The sequence below is a fragment of the Perca fluviatilis genome, chromosome 17 (genome assembly GCF_010015445.1).
Source record: "Perca fluviatilis chromosome 17, GENO_Pfluv_1.0, whole genome shotgun sequence".
Taxonomy (NCBI): domain Eukaryota; kingdom Metazoa; phylum Chordata; class Actinopteri; order Perciformes; family Percidae; genus Perca; species Perca fluviatilis.
This window is the reverse complement of record NC_053128.1, coordinates 10,677,481-10,690,461: the sequence shown is the minus strand read 5'-3', so window position 1 is coordinate 10,690,461 and position 12,981 is coordinate 10,677,481. Positions and strand designations below refer to the sequence as shown.

The 12,981-nt window shown below is 40.6% G+C and overlaps 1 protein-coding gene across 4 annotated transcripts in view; it reads right to left on the bottom strand.

The window, feature by feature from the left end:
• LOC120546024 (leucine-rich repeat transmembrane neuronal protein 4-like) overlaps positions 1-12,981 on the bottom strand; it is a 231,460-nt gene that overhangs the window by 57,883 nt on the left and 160,596 nt on the right. For all 4 annotated transcript variants that reach the window (XM_039780761.1, XM_039780763.1, XM_039780762.1 and 1 more), the window contains one exon: positions 10,721-11,291. In XM_039780761.1, coding sequence (XP_039636695.1) covers positions 10,721-10,724 — 4 coding nt within the window. In that variant the 5' untranslated portion in view covers positions 10,725-11,291. The remainder of the gene's footprint in view (positions 1-10,720; positions 11,292-12,981) is intronic.

Here is a 12,981-nt window from a genome sequence, read left to right as displayed (position 1 = left end):
CGCCGACCTGTTATTGAAACCAAAGCGCAAAGTGCAAACGCTGTCTCATCAGTGAGTAATCAAAATTATGTAGAAGTTATTGTACACTAATTTGACTCTGGTATGTAGGGTTGGGTACCGAAACGTGCCGACCTAAACGGTAGTAACGAGACCGAATAAGAACGAAAATTGTGCGCTCGCTCGCGTAGACACCGCCTACCAAGAGCCTGGGTCTGTCCGAGGTTTCTTCCCAAGAGGGAGTTTTTCCTCGCCCCCTTCGGCCACTGCTCCTTGAGGGAATTACTGGAATTGTTGGAATTGTTGGGGCTTTGTAAATTATAGAGTGTGGTCTAGACCTACTCTATCTGTAAAGTGTCTCGAGATAACTTATGTTATGATTTGATACTATAAATAAAATTGAATTGAATTGAAAATTGAATTGACTTTACACTACACCTGACAGCAGGTAACGTTAGCCTACCTTTAGCTAGCAGCTGGATTAAACATGGTTAAAAATGCTGACAGGTAACATTAAACAGTGTAAAGTGCGACTGTATTTCACTGTGGAGGATTCCAACACCGGGACGTTAACAGTCTGCTCTGCAGCGCAGCAGCTGCCATTGTCGGAATTAAACAACACAGACAGTGCGTTCACTTAAAACAGGTAGCCTCGTGGTGCATTCACAGTAATTGTAAAATACCAATTTCCCATCTGGTGGTTGTTTTTGTCGTTCAACAGAAATTTACTTGTGAAATACGTTATTGTTATAGTTATTACATTATTATTAAATCTTTAATTTTGACCATGGCCTTAACAATAAACAAGTTCCTGACTGTTGTTTAGTACCCTTCTTTTTATTCTTCTTTTGTTTAGAGTAAATAAATGATAAACTAATACAAATCTGAAAGTTAAGTTCATAAAGTAACTTTCTTTGCATTCATTTGATTCCCAATCAAGATACACCGGTAAGAATCGCTTTCCATTGTTAATATTTACTTAAAAACAGTTCTGAAATGCTAAATAATATAATTGTAATCATGTGATAAAACATGCGATTAATCGCGATTAACTATAGAAATTCAGCGATTAAAAAAAATTAATCGTTTGACAGCCCTAATAATTATCTTTATTGAAGTGAATTGAGGTTCAAATCGCCGACATGCATTGATGAATATTTTTGCAATAGTACACATAATAATCCACGATGATCACATTACACGAAATTGAAACTGCACGTCAAAATGATAATAAGACATGGAGCACATGTCTTATTAAGGGGAGCCAAGCTCCCCCTAGCTCCCCACGTAGTTCGCACCCTGGTTTTCTCTAATAATGAAGTGTATCAGGACACAGTGCTATTCTCTAATCTTAGGTTGAGTACGTCAAGCAATCAGTGGACTTTCTTCCTCCCCTGATTTTATCATTTGTGCCAAGTTTACACTTCCTGGCCCAGCCTGCTTCAGAATTCTGAACTACTATATTTCTGAGGAACTTTATTTGGTTATCTTTAAAACAGAAGAGCGACACTAAGAAATTAGTTATACAAGTAAATGAATTTGTTATTAATAATATTCTTTATTCAATTATAGTACAAATGGCATTTTGTTGGCAAGTGGACATGGTATAGGAAAAATAAATAGACACAGAGGTGCGTTATTCAGTATTTTGTCAGTAAAGCACACTGCTGATTATAAGTCAAGTTAAAGTTAAGAAATTTTCTACATAAGAGTGACATGACACTGTCATGAACGTGTCATAAAACATTATAAACAAGTTATAAACGTTTATGACATAACACTTCTTTTAGTAAGTGTCATTCAGTTTTGTCATGACAAGTTAGGGTTAGGGTTCATGTTTCATGACAGTGTCATGTCACTCATGTAGAAAACTTCAAGTGTTACCAATTTTTCTTTTTTATTTAATCAATTGATTGTTCACTGTCTAAAACATCAATAAATAAATCCTCCCAAGAACTTAAAAACCTTGTTAAAATAACTTGTTTTGTCCGTCCAACAGTTCAAGAATTAAAGATATTCAAGTAACAATGACTTAAAGTGCTCATTAGGGCTGGGACGATTCGTCGACGTTAGATAGTTCTAGGGACACCTAAACTGTAGCCCCGCCTTAGCTCTGAAGCTAGCCGAGCTCTCCGCCTACGTGCAGTTTTTTGTCAGGTCGACGGTCCAGTGAGTGAGTCAGAGATAACAGCACGAAAGAACGAGTATGGCGAGTGGTGGCGACCCACAAGAGTTCCCTGCCGGCCTCTTTAAGATCGCAAGTTTGGGAAAACTTTGAGACTGTATGGCTGCAGCCTGGAGCTTCCCGCGTCATGCCTTCTCGTCTCACGCCGCCCCCGCCTCGAAAATGTCGGTCTTCGGGTCAGTTCCAGTAGTCGGCTACAGGTGAGAGAGTGGTGGATAAGACGAGGACTGTGTGTCGGCGTTGTTCAGCAGTTGTTGGGTATGTGAGTGGAAATACATCTAACATGCTAACGCATATCCGACCCGATGTGCCAATCGCTGGAACGAGACAAAAAAAAATTCCCTAAAGTGCTTAACCAGCCTTCAGATACAAATAATTAAAGTTAAATTAAAGGGAAAAGTGCTTGGATGTTAAACAAGAGCTTATTCATTATTTTACCTACTACTGTTAAAAAAAGCAAATACAGGCTACTCTTTTTGCACTTGCTCTGTTTACTTTAAGTTTTCATTTTTGTATCTGGCTTCAGGTTGCACTAAAAATTCATTTTACTTGAACAGTGCAGTGTTAAACAGTTTTAATAAATAGAGATTTGAACCTTATTGAAATTTGCATTGTGTAAATTGTTAATAATTGAGAAAAGGGAAAATAATCGCTAATTGAAAAATGAATAGTTAGATTAATCGAAAAATGTATTGTTAGATTAGTCGACTAATCGAAAAAATAATCGCTAGATTAATCGTTTAAAAAATAATCGTTTGGGACAGCCTCGTGCTCATATTATGCTTTTTGGCTTTTTCCCTTTCCTTTATTGTGTTATATATCTTTTTTGTGCATGTTATAGGTTAACAAAGTGAAAAAGTCCACCCCAAAGGGACTTACCATCTCCAACAGAAAACACTGTTCACAAACTGCTCCAAACCGCTCTGTTGTAGTCCAGCCTTTACTTCAGAGACAAACAAGCGTCACTTTGTAACACACGTTATAATGCTCGCCTAGCTGCTAGCATAGCATGCCCTCATACTCTGCAACTGACTGGCTAGCAGTGCTTACTGCGCATGTGCGATGGTACAGAAGGGAGATACCTCACTCTGTAGCTAAAACAGAGAGCTCAACACACAGGGTGAAAAAAGTGGCTGCAGCAATGTGCAGTACAACAAAAATATGGTGTTTTGTTTTTAAATTAAACCATGTAAACCTATTCTGATATAACCTCTAAATACAATTATGAACCTGAAAGTGAGCATAATATGAGCACTTTAAGTCGAAGAAAGGCAGAAAATCAGAACATCTGAGAAGCTAAAACCAGAACATTTTTGGCATTTAAATATAATGGACCAATATAATAAATCAATTAATAATCTTTTATTTTTCTGTTGATTCTAATTGGACTATCCAACGAATGTTGTTTCAACATTTAGATTGCTACTCTTAACTCTCGTGAGCTTTTATGTGAAGCTGCCCAACAAATGGTAGAAGTTCAATCTCAAACAGCTGTCTCATAGAAATCACAATAGAAATACCTTTTGCCTACTTCTTAAAGTCACATAGTATACCTGTCAAGGGAGTAAAGTATAACCTGCAAGGAGAGAGACCTTTACAAAGGCTAAGTGATTATTTTTAATGTCAACATTTTCACACCAGCAGGTTTTTTTCCATGACAGCTGCCTGCTGTGGAAACCGGCTGCCTTCATGAGACGAGTTGGATGGAGGTCCACTTGGAAAAGTGACTTTTTTCCAGAAGTATTAGCCAACCCATTATGGTCCAGTGCCTACAGCTTTCTCTCAGCCATAGCGCTGCCTGCTATTTCAGTGACTTTGAGCCCTCTGAATATCTAGTAATCATACATTTGTTTAGGCATGTTTGTCAAGCCTATTTTTTCCCCATTCTAGAGTAGACAAAGAAGAAAATTCTTAAGAGCGTTCAAGGCAAAAGTGTAATCTGCACACTGCTTTATATTCATTTTAAAGCATTAATTATCTGTTGCTGCAGTGTTTTCATCTGACAGGAGGTTCGTGCCTGATGACGATCCATGAGAGATAGCAAAACTGCAGCAATCATTTATAAAATAGTGTACAGAGTTTATGTTTCGTCACCTTCCTAAAATAATTGCCTAAGTCATTTTTTCAGGTTTTTCAGAAAACACAAAAAATAAAACTGCCTAAGTCACATGCTTGACATAGGCAGTTATACAAGGTGTAGAATCACATGACCTGTTCAACTGAGGATGTAGGCAATTTTACCAGAGGTGACCAGCACCATGAGGAGATGATTTAGGCAAAGAAATCATTTTTGTTAAAAGTCATTTTTCCAGGTTTTTCGGAAAACACAAAAAATAAAACTGCCTAAGTCACATGCTTGACATACGCAATTTTACTAAAAGGTGTAGAATCACATGACCTGTTCAACTGAGGATGTAAGCAATTTTACCAGAGGTGGCCTGCACCATGAGGAGATGATTTAGGCAACAAAATCATTTTTGTTAAAAAATGACTTAGGCAATTATTTTAGGAAGGTGACGGTTTGCTTTAATATCCGCTTCTTTACTGTGCTGCTTATCTTTCTTAGACACTTGCAATAGCTTAATTCCTTGGCTGTAAAGATATAGAAAACTTAATGACTCCTTCCCATAAAAATGATTAAAACACAATGGAAACTATTTGATATGATGGCATTTAAGAAGAGTGACTTTTAGTTGTCTCATTTTATTTTTCGAATCAACTTACTGCCGCACGGTGGCGGTTTAATCGTGTTACCGTACTCGCGTGACCGTTCTATTTAATGTAACGGGCACAGTTTTACACACAAAGTTAACGTTGTGAAACGGAACTAGTTACATTTAAGGCAACTCAAATACTCAGTAAGGGTTAGTAAACTTTAGGGATAGGCTTAAAATAAGTCGCGTAAAACTTCTAAAATGACGTGACGCATTCTCATGAACGGGTTCCTATGATATCGTACCAAAACTTATGCAAAAGAATTAGTGCGATATCCTACAGTTTAGGCACCAAACAACTAAGATTAGAAAAGATATTGTTGTTTGGATTAAAACACCGGTCCCCTTAAGTAGTACTCCCACAACACGAACACGCGTTGACTGTGGGTGCTCCAAAGCTGAATTCACCACTCAGCCTCACAAACCCACACTTCTCTTTAGTGTTTCCGTGGCTTCGCGTTCCGCAGCTCCTGTGTGTGTGTGTGTGTGTGTGTGTGTGTGTGTGTGTGTGTGTGTGTGTGTGTGTGTGTGTGTGTGTGTGTGTGTGTGTGTGTGTGTGTGTGTGTGTGTGTGTGTGTGAGAGAGAGACAAACTCCACTCCCCCACTTAAAAGCCCTGTGTTGTATGACCCACAGGTATCCTACCCGACCTCCTCCCTACATGGACCAAGGCACATTGATTACTGCTGTAAGCAGCAGTAGTCAATGTGGTGCATACAGCAATAAAAACATGGCATACATACAAAGTCCTGTGTTTGTTTGACCCATCCGTCACGCTAACCTGCCTCCTTACGCGTATTTGCCGCTCTTATACTTTGTCACCTCATTTACTCTTCTGCTCTTGCGATATTTACACGAGCAGTCCATAGTCAGGGTCGTCGGACTGGGGGGAAAAAGGGGACTGAGTACCCAGGGCCCTCATGTGAGGAGGGCCCAAAGAAATGCTAGAATGAATAGCTGTGGATGCGGGGAGGGGCCCATAGAAAACGCCTTTCTACATTTTGTATTTTGAATTTTGTGCTATGCCCCTGCCCATAGTCACCATTTAACAAGAAATGTAGTTGTCGGTCATTATGAGCTGCTTGCATAATTGACCCATGCGGTGGTTTTCTGGGTGAGGATGGCTGGATTATAAAGATGGTGTCTTACACAGCATCATGAGACGAATAGTTTGCTTCTCTAACAGCAGTGCCCGATAAATCAGCCATATCACTGCAAGCATTTCACCTTCCCACAGTGTTTAACATCCGGCTTCAGCCTGTCAGAAAGTGACAGCTGAAACTCTTCACAGGCCCGTGACAGCACCCATATCAGGAACTTTACTGACACTGGCTTCCCTATAGACACACACAAGAACACACACACAAGAACACACACACACACACACACACACACACACACACACACACACACACACACAGTGCGCGCGTGTTATTGGCTGAGAAATCTGTGCAGATCAGCAGAGAGATGCATTGATCGATATGAGTGCTGGTGTCAAAAGATCAGCACACACCGAGACGTTTCAGCTGGCCACCGTGAGGCGAGCCTGTTTTAAAGGCTCAGGAGTTGACATGGTTGATGAGAGATTGTGCGTGCGTGCGTGCGTGCGGTATGCTGGTAATCAGTCAGTAGCAGATCCATTCAGTGTGAAAAGCAATATTTGTCTTTAATCAGAATTCTGCACTTCATGCCATCGTATAAACTTTAGAAATGAACTTTCCATATTTGTCACTTATCAGTTACTTGAACTTTTAACTGGCCTTTACACTGTTCCTTACCGCGGAGTACCCGGAAGGGATGTGGACGAAAACATTATAGATGGGAGGAAATAAAAGACTAATGTGAATTCTTCAGAATAAAAGCACCATCTGCACAAATGGTATAACTAGCTAAATAAATAACAATTTGCACAAGAAACTGCACAGATTATACATCCAAATATTCCTCATTATCAGAATCTTGTTCACACTAGCCTAGGTGAATACCAAATATGTTACTATTTGGTGCTTAGTTTTCTGTTTCCTAGATGTCAAAGTGACCTGAAAGAACATTATCCTGTGTGTTTAAACTTTTGTGAGAGAATGCAAAAATAGATCTTTTCCCCCCCATTTCTATCTATATATGTCTACATGTCCCTTTAGGGGCTTCATACGTAACACAAAGCGCCTGTCCTCATCAGAAAAATGAAAGCAATGGTCATTTGTTTAAATGCCCTGAAGACTTTATTTCTAAATCAGCCTCTTACTGTGAGCTATGCGCCGCTACGTGTCCTCTCAGTGAAGGTTAATTCACATCGGACTTTTCTGTATATGTGTTTTTGTCTGAGCTCTCTCTCTCATTTTGGAAGGCACCGATAAATTATCGTTTCTGTTCTTCAGACTGAAAGACTTGTATGACAATAAATCCAAAATATTAAAAACCGAAATGATTAAATGTATAAACCCTTTGCAACCAAACGTAGGCTGTAGTGTGCTTCAGGGACATACAAATAAACACAATACATTATCATGCATGTGCTTTTTCTTGCAGTCGTTTTTCTTTTTGTGCTAGCTCAGCTCCCACTGCTTACTGCCAGACTTTGTTCTCAGGTTTGTGTCTCTGCCCATATTTCACTGCATGAGTTCTTGTGCAGGACACACTATGTAGGTAAGCCTTTCACACTTATTTTAAACATTATAAGGAAAATAGAAGGTAAGAGCGATACAAACTTTGGAGAAGCGTTGCAATTCAAGATAGTCCAGTACTCGGCACAACGGCAGAGGCGAATAAACTGAAATGAATTACCTGGAGGTACAGTTTGGTTTCATATGTGTTATGTCGGTTTGATGGCGCGTGTGGGTAGTGGTGAAGTGACTATTACTAAACTGCTGTTAGAAGTGCCTGACGGGAGCTTTCAGTCAGGCTCAGAATGGGAAAAAAAACATGCCTCACACCGACAGAATGATCCTTATTGATGGCTTCAGCTATTTTCAAAAGAGCATGCAGCCATTAACAATGCTCAAGTTTAGTTAGAATGTCTCCTTTCGGTTTATTGTCTTTATCATACCTAACATGGCTCTGGAAGAAGCACTGTGAAAGCAACCAATTTGCAGCAACAGTTCATGGTAAATGGAAAGACCTTGTATTTCAATAAGAAGGTATTTATTTGATTTTATGCAGTTTGACTAGATGCTAATGCCTTCATAGATCTGAGAAACTAGATCCATGTCAGTTGTCTAAGACTGCATAATGGTCTTAAATGTGCAGGTAAGGTTAGTGCTTTTGAGCCAGTGGCAAACCTGTGTATAACACTCCATCTTCTAATTAGCCACTCAACTGCAAGCTTGAAGAAGTGGAATGGGAGAAAAATGTGTCTACAGGTTACTTTTTAAGAAAGTAAGCTTAGGTTTTCCAGACATGTGCTCCATGGGCCAATTACTGTCTCTGTCTGCCCTAGGAAACAGATGGATTATGGAATAAATGGAAGGTTATTTGAGCATAATTGCCATGTTGCTCTTGCCTAATCAGACGAGTTCGTGCAGTCAGACGGGAGATCAGGCACACATGTGTTGTTCACAAATGACTCCTGCATTGCTTTTCCTTGCCCCTGCGTTCTGTCGGCTGAAAATGTAGCCTCTTTGTGTTGTTTGCACGGTGTTGCTGTTGTGGGAGCCTGGGCTGAATATAAATTCCACAGCTTAGGCTACGAATATGTGATTAGAATGTATCGGTGCTGGGCTTGTCAGTCAAAAGTGGGTTCTTTCTTAACATGAATTGAAAAAAATAATATTACATTACTATTTTTTTAAATGATTAGTCGATTAAATGGACTGCCAACCAACAAAAAAGATGTGTTGGCAGCAATTTTGATGAACATTTAAGTCCTTTTTCTTTTTTTTAAAGATAATTTTTTAGGCATTTTAGGCCTTATTTTTACAGGACAGCTGAAGACATGAAAGGGGACAGAGAGGGGGAACAACATGCAGCAAAGGGCCGCAGGTTGGAGCCGAACCTGCGGCCGCTGCATCGAGGAGAAAACCTCTACACATGGGGGCGCGCTCCACCACGTGAGCCACCCAAGCACCTTTAAGTCCCTTTTCAAGCACAAACGGCAAAACTAATTTTGTAGTTCCAGCTTTGTAAATGTGAAGATATGCTGCTTTTCTCGGTTTTATATCACTGTAAAGTGAATACTGTGGTGTCGTGAATTGTTGTTTCAGGTTTAAAGGAAATTGTGAGGGCAATTATTCACCCTTAGCCGGTGATAACAGTCGCTTCTTTGAACAGTTGTTACTTAGCTGCTGGCCAAAACATTCTGCCCTTCTGGGCAGATGCTTAAGATAACCAATGTCATGTTTTATTGTCAAATTGGGGGACTTCATCCGAGGCCTGTATATTTAATCTGTAAAAAAACAAGGCGATGGATAAAGATGGATGCTGTGACTGAGAGAGCTTCAGTCAGAAGTGTTGGTATTCTAACAAATGCAGCCCCTTACTTTTGGCTTATAGTAATTGTGATGACATAATTAAAACTGTGTGCTCATTAGTTGCACTAAGCTGCTCATTACTTGGGTAAGTGCCACAATTCTGCACAGATGTGTGGGCAGCATGCATCTCTCCAGCCTGTGTCAGCTTTTCCCTATGTTTGGGTATCAAAAATGAAAACGAAACAGCAGCATAAATCCAACCAAGCGAGAATTGGAGACAAACAATATCAATCACAGTAGTGCAGTATCAAAAAGTCTCTCTCTCTCTCTCTCTCTCTGCACCTAACCGCCAATCAAACAAGTGTGTGCGCCCGTGCGCGTTCTGTGGCAGGAATAATCGTCCTTCACTGCGATATTCAAAAACTAGAGTTGCACTGAAATAAAGGGCACGAAACAACGTGAGACTTTTCGACGAGAGCCGCTGCGAAGGCTTGGAAGTCAACACCATGTCATCGCATTTTCAATGATAACACCCACAGTCCAATAATATACGCGCGCGCGCGTACGCACACACGCGCGCACACAAAGACAGGAGCTGCGGAACGCGAAGCCGCGGAAACACTAAAGAGAAGTGTGGGTTTGTGAGGCTGAGCGGTGAATTCAGCTTTGGAGCACCCACAGTCAGTAAAATGGAGGAGGTGATAGGCAGTGTGGGATGAGACTGTAGGTGCCCGGAGCTGTCAGGAGGAGGTAGGAGAATTAAAAACATGTTAAAGCTTTTGAAGGGAAAGACGAGAGGAGGCTGAGGGGGAGGCCACGTTTCGGTCATTTAAGGTCAGATCGGGAATTTGGGGGGAACTTGTCATTTGAGCTTAAGCGGCAATGGGCGTCATCTGATAAGATAATGGGCTGTTATTTAGCTTCAACCTATTGTGCGCTGGCACGACTGCTACAGATTTTCACTTCCACATGATAAAAAAAAGGTGAGAGCATTATTGTCTCCCTCCTCCCCTTCATTCTGAGATGCACTGACATTCCCGCCTGCAGTTGGCTATTTTTTTATTTATTTTCTTAAGAGGGACTAAAAGAAGGAACACCTTTCAGTGGTGATGTTGGTCTTGAACGCAAAAATAAATAATATATATATATATATCTCAGGGAATATTTGCAGAAAAATAAGAGCAAAAGTAGCCTATAGCCTACAGCTCTGAAAAACTGGAGATGTGCAGGAATAAGCCGCGAAAATATTTGTTGGAATTTTCGGAACATCCACACACTCGCAGATACGGAGAAAAATCAACCCATATTGTTATAAGAACCACAAGTGCGCTCAACTGGCCTAATCACTTGGAGGCTCCCGGGCTTCTTTATTTTCTGGCGGCTATCGTTTCAAAACGAGACAATCCTCCACTTACTTACCCATGTTGTCTCATCGGTCCGTTCCCTCCGTCCTCCGTGGCGCAATCCGCCGCACAGATCACGACTTCGTCCGTGTCGCCTTTCCGTTCCCAGTACCTGGAGAGCTCCGGAGCTCTGCCTCTCACGCGAGGGGTGACTCACCTGCCTTCATTCTAATTTAACTGTCTCCCTTTTATTAAAAAAATTAATAAAAAAGCTCTTAAAGTTTGCGCCCATGCTCCATGACGCAGGGCAACTTTCCAGACCTGTCACAAATATCCATCCAAGTGCCAAGTTGGAAGTCAAACGCCCGGGCTCTACAGGGTTTTTTCATCCGATAGAAACAGTCTTGGAACAGGTGCCCGCGACAACGACAAAAAACAAACACAAAATAAACGTCACACGCTGCAAAAGTTAGGAGGTGGAAACGAGGTGGGTTTTGCCGCGGGGATCGGCGCAGTCAGCGGCGGAGGCAGGTGTCCTCTGCGCAAACATCCAGCGGAGCGACAGAGACGCCAGGCAGCAGGCACGGGCACTGTCAGGGGCTCCTGTGCAGTGCATTGGCGAGCATGGTCTTCGTGTGCGCGCGCGCCTGCGTGGGGGACAAGTGGGAGACAGAAAAGGAGAGGGAGAAAGCATTCAATGCAGTGTTTGACAGCTGCAGGCAGATTTAGTCAAATGTGAGATTTGCTTTTTGTGTGTGTGTGTGTGTGTGTGTGTGGATCTGCTTGGTTTCCATCTCCAGCAACACCAACACAAACAAACCAATGCAGGAGATGTCTCCCTCTTTGCCATGCTTTTCCTCTGTAAGCCCATTATGCAGGTGTTGTGGAGGACACGCTGAGGGCTCTATGTGGTCATCATTACAGCATGAGTGGGTAGCCTTGCCTGATCCCACCTCTTGTTTGCTTGCATTATTATTGCGGATGGAAAGGCTAAATGCAAGAGTTCTGTTAGAGCAAGGACACCTTTGGACATTTTTTATTTATACGGTCGGAAAGCATTTTACATTCTCTCTCATTAGAGCTTGTCAATGTCCAAACCAGAGAGAAAATGGTTATTATTGCAAGCTCTAATACGTTTTTGATTTTTCTATGATTAAAATCGCTGTAATTAGGTTTTTCTGGCAATAACAAAAGTCCTAGTCCTCAGATAAAGTTATACCCACAGTCCATAACACTTTCAAATATTTGATTTAGTCCCCCCTTTCTTTAATCACGTCATATTGTGATTCATTGCTGGGATGGTGTTTAGTCTCCCAATTGGTACTTATTTCGGGTGATTCAGACAAAAGAGATGAAAAAATACAATCCATTATGAAAATGTGCCTATTATAAGATATAGCTCCAGCCTGACTTGACTTCTGGGTTAGCCTTGGCACACTATTTAGTGACTTAGTGAAAGTTTTATGAGAGTATGACATTTAAAAGTATGAAGTTCAAAGTGAGTACAGACGATAAACTCTTCAGTCTGGCTTTGTTTTTCATTGAGAATAAAATGTAAATGTGAAGGCTGTTGTAGCAGCATATTGAAGCCAAGTTCAACAATCACAAATTGGTGTTATGTTCAAGTGTACACCTACTTTTTGGCTGTATTGTAGTGTACCTTTCGATATCATTCATTTCATAAAATCTTCAGCTACACGCCAGCCAGCTTAGGCCACTTACCAAAGAGGAGATTGATTAAAAATTCAAACCATTTCGTAGAAGATCCTCATATGTACTCTTGAAAGAAAAAACTCTCTCTCTCTTCTTTACAGTTTTTTCCAATTGCTAACACACTGAAATGACATGCATAGCACAATTATTTAAACTGACACACAGAGAGCAAAACCTCTTCTCAAGTCTCCAAAAGTCTAAACACATTTTCTGCTTTACACACATTTTGCAATTCAAAATGGCACTTTTTAAATGCACTGAACACGGTTCTCTGCATAAGACACAACAATCTGACTTAAAGTCACATGTTTGCCATTTCAAAACACTGCCATTCAAAATTCAATATATCAGCCACCTGGCCAAACACCTCAATGGTTAATTGTTACCACTTCAATCAGGAAGTAAGCACTATGAAAAGACCACAGGTGTGCACATTTTTTTCTGCAATTTTCTTTTTCAGTTTACTGTTTTTTGTGAGCATATTTTTTGTTCAGTGCAATGTAAATATATCTGCTGTTCATATGTTGCACTGACTTGTTTGGTGAAAAATAAAAAATAAAAATGTTTCAACAGCATGTGTGTGTATCTGCAAATATTTCTGTGCATGTGAACAATCTGAAGAAT